We start from the raw sequence: 21,830 nt of genomic DNA on the forward strand, positions 1-21,830 counted from the left end.
AATACAGAAAGCAATAGAATTAGGATATCAACCGGTGGAAATCTTTGAAATTTGGGATTATGACATTGAACAATATGATCCCATCACGAAAACAGGTGGCTTGTTCACGGAATATATCAATACGTTTTTGAAATCGAAAATGGAAGCTTCTGGCTGGCCCAGTTCCTGTGTGACCGAAGAAGACAAAACAAAATTCATACAAAACGTCCTGGAGCGTGAAGGTATTGCATTGGATCCGACCAAAATTGAAAATAATCCTGCACGAAGAAGTTTATCTAAGCTTTGTGTTAACGCTCTTTGGGGAAAACTTTCGCAAAGATCAAACTTTAGCCAGACCACAATTATTGATCGGCCGGAAGAATTTTATGAAAAACTCACTTCCCCCGACATTAAACTCCATCAAATTGTACCCATCAATGATACGATGTTGTATGCGTTCTGGGAGTACAATGAACATGTGCCTGTTCAAAACCGAAACACCAATGTCGTGTTAGGTGCATTTACAACATGTCAGGCACGTCTGGAACTGTACAAGTACCTGGAAATGTTGCAGGAACGTGTTTTATATTTCGACACGGATTCTGTGATATTTACAGAAAAGCCCGGGGAGCCAACCATTGAACCTTCAACGTACTTGGGATGCTTATCGGATGAGATGGAGTCTTACGGCCAACGAGCATACATCAAGACATTTGTCAGTGGAGGACCGAAAAATTACAGCCTAGAAATATACAATCCGGACACCAACGTCACCAGCTACATATGTAAAATTAGAGGATTTACATTAAATTACAATGCAGGACAACAATTAAATTTCAATACGCTAAAAGAAATGATTACAAATCAATGCCGTGGACAAGTCACCATCACTATCCCCCATAAAATATGCAGGAACAAAGACCATACCATCGTCACACGCAAAGAAGAAAAAATGTACAGTATCCAGTACACAAAACGTCGATTTAAAGAACTCAATTCTTATGATACGGTTCCGTACGGGTATGTTAAAAAACAGAAGTTGGAACTGGAAAAAGAAGATGAAGAAGAAAAAAAACTGTAAACACCCAATAAGGCCGACATTTCTTTTTTCCTTTTCCTTTTTTCCCTCCTTGACCACAAAGCAGCAACACCAAGAAGAAAAAAAATGAAGTACCCACAAGAGTTCATAAACCATCAACACCACCATCTGTGGAAGAAATGTAGTCATCTCGTATCCAAGGGGAAATCTTGACCATAAAGCAGCAACACCTAGAAAAAATGCAGTACCCAGAAGAGTTCATAAACATCCATCAGTGGTAGAAAAGCTGTCATCTCGTACCCGAGGATGAAGATGAGCCTAAACAGATCCATCATTTACGAGTAAGTTTTATTTCTCTTACCAATATTGACTCGTTTTTATTGTTTCAGGAAAAAAGAAATTCATAAAGTAATCCGTTGTTTCTTCTTTTTCTTTACAGGATACGTCTACAAGATTCGAAGATGATGACACGTCCAACATATTCATTAATTAGATCCTGCATTTATTATGTTAATAAATTGTATGAGAAGACCACATACCTTTCGTTAAAATACAACAAGTTGAAAAAAAAAATGTTTTATTATTTCTTGAAACCCTGAACACTTGTTTTCAAATCATGGTAATCTTGAAATTTTAAGGTGGAAAATATATCCAAGATTTGGTTTACACGATTTTGTTCGAAAAATTAATTAAAGAATTTTATAGTGTCCAAAATTTGGTTTTTAATTTAGTTAAAAAAAATTGATTTGAAAATTTTCAAATGTGGTTTACATCTTTAGTTCAAAACTTGATTTTAAAAATTGGTTCGAAATTTTTTTTAATTTTTTAGTTCGAAAAATTTTGATTTGAAAATTTAGTTCGAAAGTTTTTAGTTTAGTTTGTTTTTTCGTTCGAAATATTTTTCATTAATTTTTTTTAGTTCGAAATTTTTTTGGTTCGAAAATTTTTAAAATTCTTTTTAGTTCGAAAATTTTTTTAATTTGAAAATTTAGTTCGAAAGTTTTTAGTTTAAAATTTTTTGTTCGAAAAAATTTGTTTAAATTTTTTAGTTCGAAATTCTTTTGAAATTTTTGTTTCAAAATTTTTAGTTCGAAAATTTTTTGTTTTAAAATTTTTAGTTTTGAAATTTTTTTAGTTCGAAAAAATTTTAGTTTAAAATTTCTTGCACTCTGCGGAACCGTTTCGAAAAGAATCGGAGCAGTTTAGGTAAAAAAAATCTGGCAACACTGTTTCCATTAATGAAGCGCTTACTGAGCGTTTTAAAAAAAATCGCTTAAACTCACAACAATGTGTTATAAGAAATCTACAAGCGACAACGATGGACCCCCCCCCTCTTTCAACATTGTTACTTCCAGAGACATAGGCTACTAATTCAAGGACAGGATCTCCATCAAGGTAAGAAAGCTGGTAATCATCTTATCTGCCAAAGAGAACGATAATATTTAATGTAAACTTCAGTACAATATCATGATACCAAAAAAGGGTTATTTAAGAGGAGGTTGAACCCTCCATGGGAACTTTAAGGATAACCATAAAAAGGAACAAAATTCTAAAATCCAGGTCTAGGGTGGATCGTCGTCATAGCACTCTGAATGTCTAGCATTGGGGGTGGGGGTGTAAGATTATGCGATTTCTATCAACCAATCAACATCGCGGTACCAAAGCAATCATCTTACCCGTAAAATGGAAACAAATGAATGAGGGGTTTTCCCACGTATTCTGTTCACCGTGTGGCGGGTCTAAGATCATGTGACCTCTGTCGGCCAATCAGAATCGAGGTACCAAAGCACTCATCTTACTCGTAAAAAGGGAACAAATTTCAAAAGTCACAGGGCTTAAGATCACGTGACCTCTGTCACCCAATCATCAGCGTGGTACCAAAGCATTCATCTTACCCGTAAAAGGGAACGAATTTCAAATATCCCGGGTCTAAAATCACGTGACAGCTGTCAACCAATCAGAATGAGGTATCAAAGCACTCATCTTACCCGTAAAAGGGAACAAATTTCAAAAATCCAGGGTGAGGGATTTCCCCGCGGGTCATCATACCACGTGACCTGGAAATTTGAATTTCCCGCGTGGGCGGGGCCTAACGTCACGTGACCTCTCTCAGCCAATCAGAATCGAGATACCAAAGCACTCATCTTAGCCGTAAAAGGGAACAAATTTCAAAAATCCTGGTCATAAAAGAGAGTGAGGATGAGTCATTCGGGCATAACGGGGGGCCTACTACTTTCCTGCCCATGCTTCGTGTCGTATTCAGACTTTCTCGGTCAAACACACCATAATCGTGTTTAATCAGGCTCCATACTCCCCTACATGGTGCCACATAACTTTTGTCTTTCTTTAAAGTTGGAAATTCCTATAAAAGGACATGATTTGATCCCATAGAATACATATTGCGAAGTAGGATTTCCCAGCTGAACACCATTTTAAAAGATGCCAGAAATGTCTAATAATGGCAGGACTGCTAGAATAAACGTGTACTTTCCCAACGGGACTACTCTGATTGAGATTAGAGTCAGTGTATGATATCTGAATAAATGCATTTTTGTCGAAGATCGATACTTTTTGATACTTCATCTATTACAATCATAATTTCTATTTTATCCTGGACGTAAAATACACGTAAAAATGTATTTTTTTTTTCATTTTCGTTAACTTCCTTAAGGAAAAAACTTGAAAGGTTAAATACAGAGAAAGGCAAAGGAAATTATTTTGACGTAACTTAGTTCCTTACCGTAGAAATGGTGGAAGATGCTCTTCTTCAAAGAAGGAAATCCAATAATCCAGAGTTGTTGATTTTGTACAATGCACCTGGCAAATAAAAATTGGAAGTAAATAAAATTAAATTAGTGCGGTTAAAATCCTTTGGAGAGAGTGTTCTCAGAATCGATTTGCCGATGAAGGTATAGAATAGTAAGTATTCACCCATCATAAATTAATTATGGAAATGATTAAATTAAGGCATAATGAATTGGAGATAACGAATGAGATGTGGGTGCGCTGATGAAATAACACCTAGCCGAACCTGTAACACTTACTAACCTTAACACTTCATGCACTTGAAATGTCGTACTTTGTTATTACAGTTCTCTGACTACTATTTCCTTTTGATTGTAATCCATTTTAGTGCTAATGGACTAAGATTTTTTTTAAAAAATTCTACATTTTCATTTCATCCATTTTTATTATTGTTCGTGTTTGTCAGTTTGTTTTTGGAAAATACTCGAGAGAATGTTAGGGGTTGATAATTAATCAGACAAAGTATTATTTGTAATTAATCGGACAATGTGTTAAGATTTTAAAAAGAAAGTTGAAGGGCGTTCTATGGTTTCTTGTTTAGGTTATTAGAATAATAAAAGGATGTAGTTAGGAGCCAAGAATGGCTGTTGGTGTCTCAATAGTCATCTGACTAATAAATTGGTTTCCTAGAAGGAAAGTGGCTAAATGTATGTTGATGATGTCCAGAGATATATAATTGTGTAAAGATACTGTTTGTATGAAAATGCTTAAGTGGAACCTTAGTGGTTAATAGGGTGCACATATAGTTGGTTATATAACAGTGTTTAAGTAGGTAGAAGAGAGTAATAGCATTACTTTAATGGTAGAGCTATATAACTACTAGCAATAAAGAAATTAGATAGATTACAGATAGGCGTTATAAATATTCCAACAATTATCATGGGGTTTAATCTACATTAGCTAAAGATAAAACCATCACTAATAATAATAAGATAATAAACAATATCCTCGAACGGCTTGAACGTATGTTCAGTGTAATGACGCACCTTCAAGTAATTAATTTGAAGGCTGGGAAATCTCAGTGGTATACTGCTCATGTCTGGTAATTGAAGTATTTGACTCGTTTCCGAATCCCGCCAAGTGACTGTGGCGGACAAACATCGTGTGGGGGGGGTTCTCTGGGTTCTTCTCTTTCCTCTCATTTTTGACATCCTACATAATCGTCACCCTTAGAATCGGTGCATGTTAAACTAAAAAAGGTGATGTGTGGCCAGCACATCGAGTCCCAATGTTAATCATTTTAGTACCGAACTATCTTGAAATAAACTCACCAGGAAGAGCGATATAGCGTCATTTTGAGTGATGGGCAAGTGATTTTTGATACAGAATTGTAGCTGTGGATGAAACCTGGTTTCACCACTATGACTCGGAAACAAAACAGCAATCAATGCAGTGGCACCATTCGAGTTCACCAAAGCGCAAAAAGTTCAAGATAAAAAGTATATAGGAAAGGAGCTTTCAACAGTGTTTTCGGACAAAGATGTTGCGCTGCTAATTGACTACCTGTACAAGGATCAGGCAATTACTGTAGATATTGTTGCAGTCTTTTGGACAAAATGAATAACGTTATGCAGGTGAAGAGAGGCAGAATGCTTCTAAAATGTGTTGTTTCTTCAGGGTAATGCCCCTACTCACAAAGCTCAGAAAAGTCTTGATGTTCTAAAGGACTTACAGTTTCGATGTATTGATTATTATCAGCAGCGCATATCTATCTTCAACATTGGAGGGGCTGTTCACACACACCCACACATCTTTCTCTCTCTCTCTCTCTCTCTCTCTCATATATATATATATATATATATATATATATATATATATATATATATATATAGAGAGAGAGAGAGAGAGAGAGAGAGAGAGATAGCGACGTTCAAAATATTCATAAAGTGGAAAAATATGCTGTGAGGATCAGGGAAACAAAGTTTATTTCCACATTAGGAGGCGAGGAGATTTGAAGCTTATTCTGGGTGGACATCAATTTCATCTCACTTTCCTTTGTGGCAATCGGACATAAATCACCACATTTCTCCCCTCCCCCCCAAAAAACGCATTTCAAGTTGGATTATTGGGGGGACAGTCCCCCAGTTCCAAGATTGGAGGGGGCATATCCCCCACATCCCCCAGGATGTTGATTATATACCCTACTCATCAGATTTAGCCTCAGTAACTATGAACTACTCCTAAATCTTTAAAAGAAAAATAAAAGGGAGATCCTTTAAGGTGACGAGGAAGTGATAGTGGTTGCAGGACTGTTTTTTTTTTTTTTTTTTTTTTGTTTTTTTCAGAACAACTCTTCGGAGTTTTACTGTTAATAAGGCTACAGAAATGTTGTCAGAAGTGCATTGACATTCGTAGAAATAACGAACTCATAGTGTAATAAAAACTTTAAAAACCGTATATCCTGGCAATCGTAAATTTTTTTTAGATAAATCGTGTGTCTCCAAATAACGGTAAGTATAAACTAGAATTCAAATATAAACTTCGGCAACATAGTACATTCAATATAGTATATTATTAAACATTATTGCCAACGTAATGTTACTTCATTCAATAGAAAACCATGATTTAAAATAGCAATGTTTTGTTAAGGTTCATGACTTTCATTACAATCTTTATTTCTGACCTAGTTCTTAGTCGCATTCTTTCTATAAATCCCAATACGTTTTTGTGTGCGATTCAAGTATTTTGCTTTAATGAAGGTGTAGCGTTAGTTCGGAAGGTTTTTATTCGCAATAATCATTTACAAAATTAGTGGTAAATAATTTTATATTGTAGCATCACTATTTTGTTATTTTATAGTATTTTAAATGATTGTGATAGTAGTGGAAAAAGCTGCTTTAATCAAGATACAGTTTTTTAAACATGTATTTACTATTTGCAGATCAGGTTGTTGAGCAATACAGTATGTTTCGTTTCTTCTAAAAAAAATCAATACTAATTTGTGTAAGATATATTTTGTTTATGTTTATGAAGGCATTCTGAATACGTAATAACAGGGGTGTAATGGGGCGTATATCCACCTAATATTTTTTATAGAACACAGTCAACTTTCCTTATATTTACGAAGGAACGAGCGTATGTGGGGGGGGGGCATACGCTATTTTTTTTTCAAAACTGTCTAGCGTAAATCTACCAAAAATTCTAGCATCACATCACTGCATAAAACTTGATACAATGTCAATAGAAAACACGTAAACAAGAACAAGGTTGCCAATACTGCATTATTTATAGCATCAGTGCTAAATCTTAAGAGCTGGTTTCGGAGTTATTATTACTTTCAGCATCGAGTCGATATGAGACTATGAAAGTTTAAATTTCAATGTTCTCCCACTGTGCATTAAAGATGCGCGTGTTGGCCAATCAACAGAGAAGGCTCTAAATATTGGGAATAGCCTGGATAGAACGTACTACCATACCAAAGTTTCTTATTGATAACAAGCATTTGAAGACATTTTATATATCTGAAAATGTTATTACCTTCAAACAATTCGGGTTCGATTCACATGTTTTACATTGTTCATTGTATACTTCCAAATTATGAGGATTCAATATTAAAACGTCAAATAGTATATCTACCACGATTTTTAAAAGGAGAAAGGGAGTGACACCCTTCCTAAATTTTATGTCCCCATTCAAGTATGATATAACAGGGACTTATTTTTTAATTTACAATAGTGTTTCTTCCATACATGCTTTTTAGGTGGCACTTCCCTCCCCCCTGGAGCTCTGAGAGTGATCCCTAGAGGAGACCAAAATAATACGTCTATAATATAATGATAAATAGAATAGTGTCAGCAGTAGAGTGGAGCGTTTTGCACTTTTGTTGGAAATTCGATGGCGGCTAGTGCGGAAAAGGTGCCATTAGTGGCACCGATGTTACTGTTTTTTTTTTTTTTTTTTTTTAATTTTTTGAACAACTCCTTACCCTGCCCCAACGGACTTTTTTTAAGTGTTTGGTTAGACAATCGCACAACACCAATGACAGAAAAGCTACTTGTGGTCGTTTTTAGAGTTAGCTGATGGCTATAATACAATTATTTTATTAAAAGAATCTTGTAGCAATGCCAGTAAATAATTTCAAAATGTTTATGAGTCAAAGTACAGTCATATTAGCTCAGTTGTTGGAATTAATGTCCAGATTTTGTTTGGAATGCCACGTTAACGATGATTATAGGCATAGCCCTTGATATAACACGATTTTCTTTGTTGAACTCTTCGCTTATTTTGCTCTGTGCGCAAAATAACCCAGACCTCACCACGGGGAGGTGGTTACACATCAGGGGTGTAACCAGCAGGTTTGAGTAGGGGGAGCGTCGTTTTTGAGGGGGGCCAGCTACAATGTACAAAGCCAAAAAAAATGTGCTGCTGCTAGTGTTTTTGAGGCCTGAAAGAAAGGAAAATTTTGGTTTCCTTCTGGAAAACTAAAAACACTATTTTAGCTTATTATTATTATTATTATTATTATTATTATTATTATTATTATTATTATTATTATTATTATTATTATTATTATTATTATTATTATTATTATTATCTCTAAATTATATTCAAGATAGTTTTTATTATGCTTAATCAGGAACTACTGCCCGGGACTAAACGCTATACTTTTGTGCATAACTATAAGGTAACCAAGAAAGTTCTGTCTCCTTTCGTAGAGGTCTGTGTTCAATTGGACCTCACACCGTGAGTTGAATGCGAGTGGAGATAAGGCGAACGTCAGTTGTTGGTGTGGGTATATCCAACATACTACCTGATGGTGGTAATTCAGACACACCGTGAACTTGCGTAAAGACAGAGGGAACATGGGACATTCACAGAGCGTCATAAGAGCATGTATGCTGAACGAGTTCAAATGGAGGTCAAACGCCGCTTTAGTGGGACAGAAGATATGCCAGGTCTTTGGTGAGGGTGTCGTGACGACGCGGACATTGCAGCGATGGTTTAACAAGTTTAAGGACGATGACGAAACACCCGAAAACACCACGTGCCAGAAGACCAACACATGTACAAAAAGGAACTGAGACTACAATTCAGTGTGTGGAGAAACCATTCGGCAGCACATCCATCAACTTGTGAAGCACTACAAGTTGGGTCGATGGGTGTCTCATATTTTGACTCCGGGCCAGAAGGCAACGCGGCAGTCGCCTGTGTTTATTTACTGTTTCGGAGCCATTTCTGGACAGGGCGTTGACATGTGATAAAAAGTTTGTCCTATACGAAGCTCCATGGCGCCGTCATTTGTTAGCATCCCATGAACCGATTTCAAAACAGCACTGTACCAGAAGGTCCTTCTGTGTGTTTGGTGCATCGTGCATCGGGAACTGCTACCAGCTGGTCAGAATATTAATGCAACTGTGTAGTGTCAGCAGTTGAGCTGTGCTCAACAAAAGCTCAAAACTCTGAAGCCATTACTTCTGAATTGCAAATGGGTCCTCGTTTACGGAACAACGCTAAGTCCCACGTGTCTAGGATGACTCAGGACACCATTTTTCGCTTTGGATGGGAAATAATATTGCAACCACTATATTCCCCGGGTATTACACAATCCACCTGTTACATTATCACCTGTTCCATTCTTTGGACAATCACCTTAGAGGACGCCAGTTTAATCCCTAGTAAAAGTCTATCCCTAGTATCAAAATGCACCTGATATTTTCTTCGTTTCACGGCCCACCAAGTTCTACCGTGATGGGTTCCATGACCTTCCAGAACGTTTTCAGAAGGTCGTCGATGCTGATGGGGACTATTTTTGATCTTCCAGGTTAGGTGACATATCGATGTTCGAAGGTGGTGGGTGAAAAAGCAACAAAACTTTTCTTGGTTACCTTTATATTTAAATTTAAATTTAAGACCTTGCATACAGAACCTATCTACGCAAGATTAATTTTCTTTGAAATTTCACTTAATTTCTTTACGGTTTCCTGACAAAAAAAAAATATTTATTTATTATTCGTGCCTAAAAAAAAAAACAATTATTTTATTACACTGAGTAGAAATAAAAGAGAGAGCGAATGAAATCCAAATTGAATAAAAGCATTGTTTCTCACCAAATTTTCCATCCTCTATGTCTTTTAAAACACTTGTTAAAGCATATAAAAAATATACTGTACTTACAAATCAGTTTAGTACCTTTGTTTTATGGCTGTATTTGTAGTACCTTGTTAAAACGTTTGTCTTCAAACTGTCAAATATAAATCGCAGTAAATTCTGTAATCTGCTGTCACAAAAAGTATCCTATTTTTCGATCGGTATAAGGAAGAGATACTATACTATTTTTCGATCGGTATGGAAAAATAATATTTCTCCCTACTATTTTACCTAATTGTCAATAAATTTTGTTACTTTTAAATGAATGAAGCGAGATAATTTTACTATGATGTTTTAAAAGCTGGTCATTTGGGGGGGGCGGCAGGAAACCATTTGGGGGGACCTGGCCCCGATGCCCCCCCCCCTTGGCTACACCCCTGTTACACATCGAGTTCCACCCACTCATCCGTCCAGTAAGCATACGTTGACATTTGACTTTAGGTCACGTAGTTCTTCTTGGACATTCTTGTTCTAGACTTCAGTTTGGCTCTAACGTAGATATCTCTTGCGTTTTGGCCGCACTTTTTCGACGCTGCCTCGAACATCAGCTTCACTGTGCGTTCCACAGCTTGACTATGGCAAGGGAATGTTGTTGTTAGAGTAGCTGAAGTTCGGATGATTTCTTCAAGCTGCTGATCCGTTATGTTTCGTGTGATTGGCGGCTCTGTTAGACATTTAGACCAATTAATCATGTAGTAATTTTCAGCTGTAAAGTTTAATTTCGGAACAATGAAGTCATGTGGGCGGCTTGATCTCGGAGTCTTCTGGCTGCGGCACCTTTTTATCCTTCTCCAGCCTAACGTTCGAATATGCGGATTTTCATCTGCTGTCATTGCTATCAGCAGGTTTTCATGATGAGCATATTATCCGTTTGTTTGTAGAACAGAATAAACTTTGTGTTGTAGAATTTCTGGCAGAAAACGTGATAGCTTAACTATGCTAAACAGATGCATGGCGCCCATTTCGCACGAAGGATTTCGTCGGATTGAAAACCAGACGGGAGCGTATACTTTAACAATGTACTGGCAAATAGACACAAACTTGAACTAGGTTTATCAGTACCGATGTAGTGACGAAGCATCCTACAGGCCAATGTAAGCCATCGTGAATGTGATAATGGTCCTGGTTTTCTGTTTGCTAGGTCGGTAGTACATATTCCTGTAGCAACAGCCTTACAAATTTCAAAGAGATAATTTTGGTCGCTGCTTAAACCATTTGTTTTTTCCATTTCAGACACCCATTCAAGGGGAATGGGTGTAAAGGAGACAATCGGTGAACGTTCACAATCCTTTAATTTCTTTCCAATGGGATCGGAAAAAGCGTTGGATCCGGGCGTCCCACCATTCAATTCGGTAACCAGGTGTCGAAATGGCAACTTGTTGGTATGAAGAAGGCAAATGAGATGCTGCAGTTCCTTTCCTAGGGATCTTTGCATCTGACTTATCATGCCGTTATCCCATCCTGTGTTCGTGGCTTCACCATCGCTGGCGACTGCCTCAAGACTTAACACGACGTACTGGTTCTTCTCTAAAGCTCCAATATAGAAAAAATGAAATCTTTAAGTTTTACGTCCTACGGTTATGCCGGTTAGGCTAAAGGAGACGGTGATAATGAGATGAGTGAAATGGTGGAATGAAGAAAGTGGGAGGAAACGGGAGAACCCCGAGAAAACCCAAGAGCACGGTGTTTGTCCACCAGCTCCAATATAGAGTCGGCAATATCCTTGCCAGTGCCTGACTTATGTGAGGTATGATACAAGTATTCTGAACCAGGCTCCGATAGAACTGTGATATGCTTTTCTGCAACCTGTCGTCTTCGTAGTTTGCCGTTAATTTTTTCTTGCACAAGAGTTGCATCATTTTTTCCGTCGAAGTAGATACATGTAATTGCCAGAAATAGGTGAACCTTTTCTTTCTGGATCTTCTCACCCAGTTTATCTTTTCTTCTTCATACCTTAGATCTGTCAACAACAAGATTTTTGTCCTCTGGCGTTATGAGTCTCGCGTCCTAAAGTATGGCAGAAGCGATCAAAGCAACCTGTCAGTCTGAAGCTCCAAACGCTGACTCCGCTGTATTTTGAAGACAGATGCGCTTTAGGCTATGTTTCTTTCTTGGGCGCACCTCGAAGTCAGATCGCGACGTGCTTCCCGATTCAACAGCTTCGCTGGATTCCCCTGACGACGCCAGTATCTTTGACCTGTGCCTATGCCTAATCCCACTAGTTGATGGACTTGCCTCAAGACTTCCAGTGTCTTTCTTGGTTGTCTGCCCCTTAAATCTGCTCACTTTAAGGGAAAACATCTTTGACAGAGATTTGCTTGTTCGGACGTCAATGTTACCAATGCTCATTTTCCGTGATGTTCTCTGGTCCAAAAGAAATTTGAATTCTCGTTTTGGAATCTTGCGTGTCCTCTCACAGTTGCAATCTTCGGCGGTTTTACATTTGCAAGACGCAATATCAAAAAACACTTTCCCGCGTGTGCAACAAAACCTGCACGAAGTGTTGTTTCTTGTCCTTGTCGCCTGAAATGTTTTTCCTTGGTGCGACACTTATTATAAAATGTTTTCAGCATGTCAAAAACTCTCTTTTCTGAAACCACAGGAACGCTTGCTTTACGCCAAATATGTACAACTCTTTGTCCAACTATTTTACAAATGTGAGTCACTGGTAAATTAGTTACACTTTCGTCACCACTTAAACCACTCCGAAACCAATGAAAATGTCGCATAACCTCAGCGTACGTGGGTAACTGCACTTCACTCATTTCACTTGGAGTGTCAAATAAGCCTCGTTTCATACTTTCCCGCGTTGGTCTGCTATGAGGCTTTTTCTTCATCTTGCTTTCCACTGCTTCCGAACTTGGAAACCAAAGTATACAAAATGTCTCTGAATCGTAGCGCACTAAGAAGACTGTAACTTTAGGTACAACGCACAAACTCTCTGTCTTAACAGAAACAGTAGCAAACTAAAACCATTAAAGCTTAAGCTGCAATAAACTACCTGTTGGACTGGTTGGCCGAAGTACGCAATATTTATACCACCGCCGAACTTCGAGCGAGAATATTCAAGAAACGTCGGCGTAGGTTCTGGAGCCAACGAGGTGAGCGAGAGGTGCGCCAATCTTCTGGACGGAGCCGGACGTTGCGACGACGTTCGAAGAGCGTGGCCAAAGTAAGCAACCACGAAGCTGTGTAGCCTGCCTCTAGATGGCATTTGCTGTCGATGTACATAACAAGCAAAGAGTTGCCAAAAACAAATCGTGTTATATCAAGAGCTATGCCTATAATCATCGTTAACGTGGCATTCCAAACAAAATCTGGACATTAATTCCAACAACTGAGCTAATATGGCTGTACTCTGACTCATAAACATTTTAAAATTATTTACTAGCATTGCTACAAGTTTCTTTCAATAAAATAATTGTATCATAGCCATCAGGTAACTCTAAAAAGGACCACAGGTAGTTTTTCTTTCATTGGTGTTGTGCGTATTGCCTAACCAAACACTTAAAAAAGTTAATTCCGTTGAGGCAGGGTAAGGGGTTGTCCAAAATATAAAAAATAAAAATCAGTAAGATCGGTGCCACTAATGGCACCTTTTCCGCACTAGCCGTCATCGAATTTCCGTAAAACATTGAATCGGTGTATAGAATATTGTCTTCGAGTTTTGGAATTGATCCAAGAAATACGAAACATCTGTCATCAATGTAGGAAACTTTCATTGGTTTAAAATTATTTAAATGTATCTAAATAATAAAAACTTTTCACTAATACTTTGAGACTTTGAGGATTATTTACTCAATATTGTTTCCTAAACAGATTAAACGAGAATTTTGTAGTATTTACCTGTGCCTGGAACAGGAAATAAAGCTGATCGTTTGTCATCCCAAGCCATGGTAATGTTTCGTCTTCTTTCTCCTGTTGTAGTTGCGTATAGGTGTAGTAGCCTAACTTCAAGGCGCTGTTGTCAGCTATCCGTTCATTCAGTGAAAAAAATGAGTTCAACTTAAAAAAAAAAAAAGGTAATCAATTTGATATTAATTTTCATAATTTATCATTATGTTTTCAAAGAAGGCTTTGAAAAAACTAATTTTGTAACCAGAACCTGACATAGAACTGATGAAAACATATTTATGGAGTTTGACATTGTATAGATGTGATGGATGAAATCTAACAGAAGAAGAAAAATGAAAAATGGAAACCTTCGAAATGTGATGCTACAGATGTTGAAAATTAGATAGGTGGCTTATCATATAAAATAGTACTGCAAAGGTAGGAAAGAAAAGGAATCCAGATGAATGTTTCGAGGAAAAAACATAGGATGATTAGACAGAATACGAGATATGGAGATCACATAATTAATTATGTAGAGAATGCCAAGAGGGAAAATACGTAGTGAAAGAGCGTGATTGAAATATATGGATTAAATAATCCATAATATAGAGAAGAAAAAGTATACGGAAATGGTAAGTCCAGTGATGTCAACCTGGAACCTTATAAAATCCCATCTTGAAAGGCAGAAATTCACATGTAACTCTTAAATTTTCCACGTGCTATACAAATTACAAAATTTTCAATATTTATAAAATATGAAAATTGAAACTACTATATGTTATTTATTTTTTCTATATTTGAGTAAATTATTCGTAAATTCCAATTTTCTAAATTCCTAATAACTATTTTTCTTAATTGAAAGAGACTAATAATGGAAGAAGGTTATTTCGTTGCATGAAAACCAGAGGAACGTAACTCCATTTTCGTAGGTTTTAGGGATGCGCACGAGTCGAGTCGAGTCGAGATTTAAGCCTGTTTCAACTCGTCTCGAAAAAATGTCTCGACTCGAATTAGAGACGAGACGTCTCGAAATTCGAGTTGAGACAAAATATACGAGTTAAAAAATATACGCACACATCAGCCAGAACGTTATGACTACCTACCTAATTGTCAGTATGATATGCTGCAACACATTAAAGCCTCAAAATAGTTGGGGAAGCGAATAATGAGGAGTTATGAAGTCCTATTGCAATCATGGGAACGAAAACGCAATAATTATAACTATGCTAAATTACTATATAGACTCCTAATTGCTCATTCAGAAAATTTGTGAAGTTTACTTTATCGCAATGGTTTTATACAAACTAGATATAGGCTACGGATAATAGTTTTATACAAACTACATTATTATGATTATTATGATTATTATTATTATTATTATTATTATTATTATTATTATTATTATTATTATTATTATTATTATTATTATATTTAAAGTACAATCAAATATCATGACATTAATTATTAGTTTTAATTAAATGAATTGAGCTGAAAATTAAATCTTGATCTCGAAAGATTAAGTTTATGCGTTTTGTATCTTTCTAAAGTAATAAAAGCTGGAATTGGTTTCAAGGCTGTTTCTGAGTGAATACTTTCTTCAAAATAATATAATAATTATAGAATAATTTTCGAGACATTCGAGTCGAGTCGAGATTTTTTACGAGCAGTCTCGACTCGACTCGTGTATCGACTCGAAAATTCGAGTCAAGAAATACGTTTGTCTCGACTCGAATTCGAGTCAAGTCGAATCAAGATTTGAGAAATGTCTCGACTCGTGGACATCCCTAGTAGGTTCAGAGGCGAGAGGACAAAAATATTATTTTCTTAGAAAGATGTGTTTTTAATAAGATGGTAATTGAGCCACATTACAACAGATGATCGACAAGGAGAACAGATGGCGTTACGTTCCATTTTCACCAAGTGGGGCTTTCAAAATTATGTTCAAATATGAAGAAAACGAAAACCGCATTTTTGGAGTTACGTTCCTCTAGTTCTCATGCGACGATTTGTTCTAAAATACATGGTTGCTACCTCTTGAAGCTTAATTCATTTCATGCTATGATTAAAATGACCATCAGAATTTCAATTTGTGAAAACAGGACGCATATGAATCGCAGAAGGGGGAGGTGTAAAATTCACAGACTGCATTTTGGGCGCCATCAGTGTTTTCAAGTTACAGAATACTCAAGGAAAAGTGATATCGCAGCGTTTCTTAAGTATTCTAATAGCTAACAATTAACAGTTCCAGGTAAATAAGACCTAAACATTTCCAATTCGTGTTGATACCAAAAATAGCCCTATATACATTCATATTAATGAGAGAGTAAGAATTTGCGGTGAATATTTATAACCTATTTAGAATTACTATTATGGGCGACTTTGTTCATATTTGCTCAAAACTGGGACACTTAGGAGTCCCGTTTGAGATTCAGAAAATACGAGACAACGGTTGAGAAAAAAAGGACTGTCTCGGCTAAAACAGGACGTTAGGTCACATTAGCAATGACAAACAAATATGTTAATAGTTGTGAACTACAGCTATTCCAAAATTGATTATTATTGTATTACTTACAAAGAAGACTTGTGAAACAGACAAATTAAGATACGGAAAACACCTCCTTTTAAAAAATTAAAAATAAAATATGTATATATTGTTTAGTATTGTGTAAATTTGGATCAAATTTAACTGGTTCTTAAGCTTATAAGTAAAAGAATTTGATTGAGATTAAGCGAAGCAAAATTCTTTAATGCAGTCGTTCCAATTGCTGATCCGCAGACCCCTAGGACTTCCTAACACACGTTATTTACATGTGATAATGTATAAAAGATGTTAATAATGCCAATAATTCAGTTGTTGTTAATACTGAAATAATAAAAATGCATTATAAAAAGGTATTTTCATTTGTGTTCTATAGTGTCTGAGCAAGGATATGTTAAATATCCGAAACCGTTACATATTATAGTTTAAAATATAGTGGGTTTGAAGCTTTGGTCAGTGTTTCATCTGTTAAAATAATCAATCCAAAGTCATGGATAGTTTTACTATTGTTGTTAATGTTGCAAACTACATCTCAACTACTACTACTACTACAAAGATACCAACATGTAAAGTCTTTAGCACGAGAGACAGAGCTTCGATTCCCAAAATGAGCTCATGAGGTTTGGATCCCACGTTAAGCAATAGGTTCACGTTTCACATAGTTTTGCTGTTGACAGGGATGCCAAACTCCAATCCAACTAACTAAATTTTAAAGGTGTTTAGTCCGTACCTCGCCTTAAATATGAAAAGAAAGTCAAATAACTCTGAAACCACTGCTTTAATTGTGTCAATACTAACAATAGTAGTATTCATTATATGCACCAAATCAAATCAAATCTATCAAATGAACTAAGTTTAGAGTGAAGTGTATATTATTAAGCAATTTCCTTTGTAACTTTCAGCAAAAATTATAAAGAAACTAATCCGTATGTTTCTAAGAGACCAACATAAGTCGTGGATGACTTAATCTCTGTGAATGTTTACTTAACACTAAAAAAAAAAAAAAAAAAAAAAAAAAAAAAAAAAAACTTAAAAGTATACGTTATACCTCAATATATACAGTGAGGTTCTCCTTTGTTGTTATTACTAGTGGTTCATTCAGCTCCTCCGACCAGCATTTTTCAAAAGGCCTGTAATCCCTAAGTCCATCATCAGTGAAGGAGTCTATTCTCGCACCAACTGGATCATATGCAACTCCTAAAACAAAATGAAATTAAAATAAGTTTTTAATGAGTATAACCTTTCATAGAATCGACTAAGCATTGCACATGTTACCAATCGACTTTTGTTTGGAATCATATAGTTCTAACCTTGACGTAATTTGTGTTGTCCACGACACAAAACAAGATGGGAATTAAGGTTTACTCATCTCGTCTCGTACAGTTATTGCAGAACTCTCGTTTCGTGTCGACTCTCGAAGAATTGTTTCGTCTTGTCTCGTTTCTTGGAAAGTGTTTCTTGTCTCGCTTCAATTTATCTCGCCCCTTTTTTATGTACAAAATTTATACCCTAATCTTTTCTTAATTTCATCTAGTAATTTATCAGAATCCTTCCGCGTCACGAGAGATAATAAACCATATTTATTATTGATTTGATAGAGACATAAACCTACAGCTTGACATGGAATCCAAACTACATGAGCTCTCGCCGGAAATCGAGCCCGAGTATTCTGCGCCAAAGGCGCCTATGCTATCCATATACCCACGAGGAAGTTCATATATTTATTATTGGAATTATATTGCGTAATATCCGTCGTATCTTTAAATACTGATAAATGTTCTGATAGCATTCGTATAATCTCATAGTTAATTTGTAATTTTTATACTGTGAATCATATACAATATAAAAAAAGGGTTTGAAATCTAGCACTTAAGTAAATTAGTGTTGCCGACTAGTTGTTTTTTTATTTGAATTTTAGCGTCTCGTTCAGTAGCGTGGCTATATGAGATATGGACCTACAGTTTAATGTAGACCTACAGCGAATTTGGAAATGTACACGGCTCCCGCCGAGAATCGAACTCGGATTTCCCATGTAATCGAGACGAGAGTCGAGACTAGATGTATATTTTCAAATTCGAGTCGAGATGAGAAACATTGCAATTCTCGTCTTGAATTTTAATCATGAAATAAATATCTCTGTCACAGCTTAATGTCATAGCATGCATTTATTGTTATCATTTGAGTTGTTGATATGTTTCCCATTCTGAAAGAATAATAATTATTCTTCCAATTCAAGTATCATTTCATTGGCTTAAATGATGAACTAATCAAGAACAAGACCATCTGTAGCATTTTACTAAGCGTGATCCTAGAAACAGAAGCTTCTATCTGAACTAGTGATAACGCTAGTGGAAGGGCAATTGGGCACCCTGGTGGCATTGTCTATCCCCGGCTGCCCCCGAAACTTTTTGAATCGTACTGTACATCAAGTAATATGAAACTATTATTTTCGATATACAAAAAATAGCTGCCCCACAAAAAAAAAAAATATCTCTCTCCACCACCAAGAAATTAAATATGACGTCGTCACTGGTCCAAGGAGGACGTTACAATAATGGAAGGAAGAATGATCTCCAAAGGAAGGAATTCATCCGGAGGTCAATTAGTCTTCAATTTATCGAAGAAAGACATTCATTGTATACCAAGATTCCTGTAGCAAAGCTTACCTTCTGTAAAATGTTAATACATCTGCACATGCACAAAGCTCGCAGTAAGGTGAACGTCCCGTTCACTCAATTAAGTGCACAAATGGGCATTATATGCTGTAAATTATAGCTAACTACCTGATACGCTACTAGGAGAAAAGAGATGATCTGCTAAAATGTATCGTTGCCATCGACAAATTTTAGTAAAATAAATATATGTTTGATGATACTGTTCCACAAGCAATTTGTTGTCTTCCCTACCCTACCTCTCTCAATATGAACTGCATTGCTTTCACCTCAAATAGTTCAATTCATTCTATTTGTCAGCTAGACAATGTGTAGCGGATCCTACCTTCTTGCGAAGAAGAGAAAAAGAAAATTGCCGCAACTTGTGCCCCGGTCCTCGTATTGTTGATGAATCGTACTCGACTATTAGAAAATACTGAACATATTTGTTCAGTTTTTGCTTTAAAACTGTCCTTTATTTAGCATAAAATAAAAAAGTTAAAATAAGCACGCAGAAGTCGAAATATACAAATTAAAAAAAAAACTGTCATTTTGGGCATACTTAAGCACGAAAAATGAAAAATACATATAGACCTTACTCTTATTAGGGGAAAAAGTGTTATTAAATTCGACTTAAGAACTCTGCTTATAATATGAACAAATAAGCACTCTGTCCTTGGAAGTGTTATTGTACTTCTGAGAATTTGTATATCATGAACTCGCAGTCTACTTACGACTGGAACAACCTTGTTAAAACAGCAATAACAATTACTTTATCTAACATATTGATCCGTCTGTACGTACCTGTCGTATCAAAATGATGTAGCATCTCGTGTGCTATTACATCTCCAACTCCAGCCAGAAGAATGAATCTGGGATAATCCTTGTGATAAAGTGGTTTTGTTAGCATTCCGTATGGGATCACTGTAACCGATAACAACATATGTAGGTCGAAATATACACAAAACATATTTGCTTTACAAAGAATGTAATTGCAACAGGAAATGAAAACATTTAGTTAATTGCACGACTATCCAACACGTGCCCTGCGAGCTATTTTTAAAACGTGGAAAACATAATTAACAATGTTGAATACCTGTACCATCTTTGGTTTTTAATCCATTGATTTAAACAAATATATATGGAATGCTTTAAATATATTCGTATTTTAATGATTTGATTTATCTAATTTGTTCTTCAATCTATTTAAATGCCCTTTACTTCGTGAAAATTATTTCTTTTTTTGAATGTAATTTTAATAATTAATAATCAAATTCACTAAAGTAATATTAAATTTAGATTTAATTGCAAATTTATTTTTTTAAATAAAGCAATGGACATTTAACTAGGTTTGAAGAAATCAATAAAATCATAGACTTAAAAAAGAAATTAATATAATCATAGACTTAATCACAGACTTAAAGAAAAAATCAATAAAACAGTAGATTTAAAGAAGAAATCAATAAAATAGTATACTTAAACAAGAAGTCAACAAAAATTATAGACTTAAAGCAGAATTCAATAAAATCGTGAACTTAAAGAAGAAATCAATAAAATTACATCTTAAAATTCAATTTTATGTAATGGAATAAATTTTGTGTAAAGACAAGATAAAAAACAGACAGATCTCTTTGAGCTGAATAAAATAATATTATGAGTGAGTATAATTCCTCATTCGTACTCTTCGAGAAAATGGACAAAAAAGATTTCTTATAAATTTTAAAATATTGGTGCTGTACTATAACCACGCTACCTATTGTGATGAAACTGATAACGAAGTCTACAGTACGTATTTAACATGCTTTTCGTTGTGAAACTACCAAGACGACAGTAAATAATACGGTTAATGAGATAAGTTACAGTTCAAAATTATGGTGAGAAATTTTCGAGAAAATAGAGAAAAAGAAATGTTATGGTGTTAAAAACATATCGTTTGTTACGAATCTGATCACAGATGATAGTTTTTATTCTGCAGAAACATTATTTAGTTATTTATGATTGTATATTATGATAATATCATTATAGAACCATCTAAATAACTGTGGCCTATGGAACCCAGAGGTTCAATGCCACGTTCACAAAAACTCTCCATTGACTTCTCCTTTGCCAACTGTCACAGTTCCGATCCAGTTTCTATCTTCTATTGCTATTTCTGCGAGATCTATCTTAACATTGTTGCCCCATTTATTCCTAGCTCTTCCTTAGAAACTGTTATAGTGACAATTTTCTGCAAACATCAAAAATTTAGGTTTAAAACACAACGAGTAATATTTTTCCATGCTTACAGTACTAACTCTTCCATAGTATATAAAATAAGGTCTTGCGAAACTCAAACAATCAATCTGAATCAAATATCCATCAGTCATTAGTAAGACAATACCTCTACAAGACTAACTCCAAATTCAACCTTTCTTTCAAAACATCACTCTCTTAACTTTTTTTTTACCCTAACTCTAAAAGTAGTAGTTCATGTCAGTTCATATCACTTCGCACTCATCTACATACAAGAAAAACCGTTTCTAAGTTTTTTAAAGAAAAAAATCTCCATCCAAGGACGCCCATCAGGGGGGGCAAGGTGGGGCGCTTGCCCCCCTAGAGGGAATTGTACTTTGGAATATCTTTGGAAAACCCAATAGAATTTTTACATTAGTTATAGCAAAATTTGAACCTATATTTGAAATGTCACGTATACTTGCCCCCCTTGGAAACCACAATATGGGCGCCCTTGTCTACATCAATAAAAATAAGTCAATGGCAAATACACGTCCCTTACATACACTTCACTACAATACACTAAATATATCACACTATCTCAATGTTTATTAAAATTCATTAAAACAAATTGTAAACCAAACATTTGTCAAATGTTTAATTTTTGCCAAAAGGGTATAATTTG

The 21,830-nt window shown here is 35.7% G+C and overlaps 1 protein-coding gene across 3 annotated transcripts in view; it reads right to left on the minus strand.

Annotated features, from left to right (window-relative positions):
- Positions 1 to 21,830, minus strand: part of LOC145672635 (neprilysin-2-like) — a 158,082-nt gene that overhangs the window by 11,552 nt on the left and 124,700 nt on the right. For 2 of the 3 annotated variants that reach the window (XM_081741808.1, XM_081741797.1), the window contains exons 14-17: positions 19,739 to 19,858; positions 17,332 to 17,480; positions 13,757 to 13,915; positions 3,759 to 3,835 (exon numbers count right to left, since the gene is read on the minus strand). In XM_081741808.1, coding sequence (XP_081597934.1) covers positions 3,759 to 3,835; positions 13,757 to 13,915; positions 17,332 to 17,480; positions 19,739 to 19,858 — 505 coding nt within the window. The remainder of the gene's footprint in view (positions 1 to 3,758; positions 3,836 to 13,756; positions 13,916 to 17,331; positions 17,481 to 19,738; positions 19,859 to 21,830) is intronic. The other variant, XM_081741803.1, reaches the window with a different exon arrangement.

Source organism: Thermobia domestica, chromosome 2, assembly GCF_964235325.1.
Source record: "Thermobia domestica chromosome 2, izTheDome1.hap1.1, whole genome shotgun sequence".
Lineage (NCBI taxonomy): Eukaryota > Metazoa > Arthropoda > Insecta > Zygentoma > Lepismatidae > Thermobia > Thermobia domestica.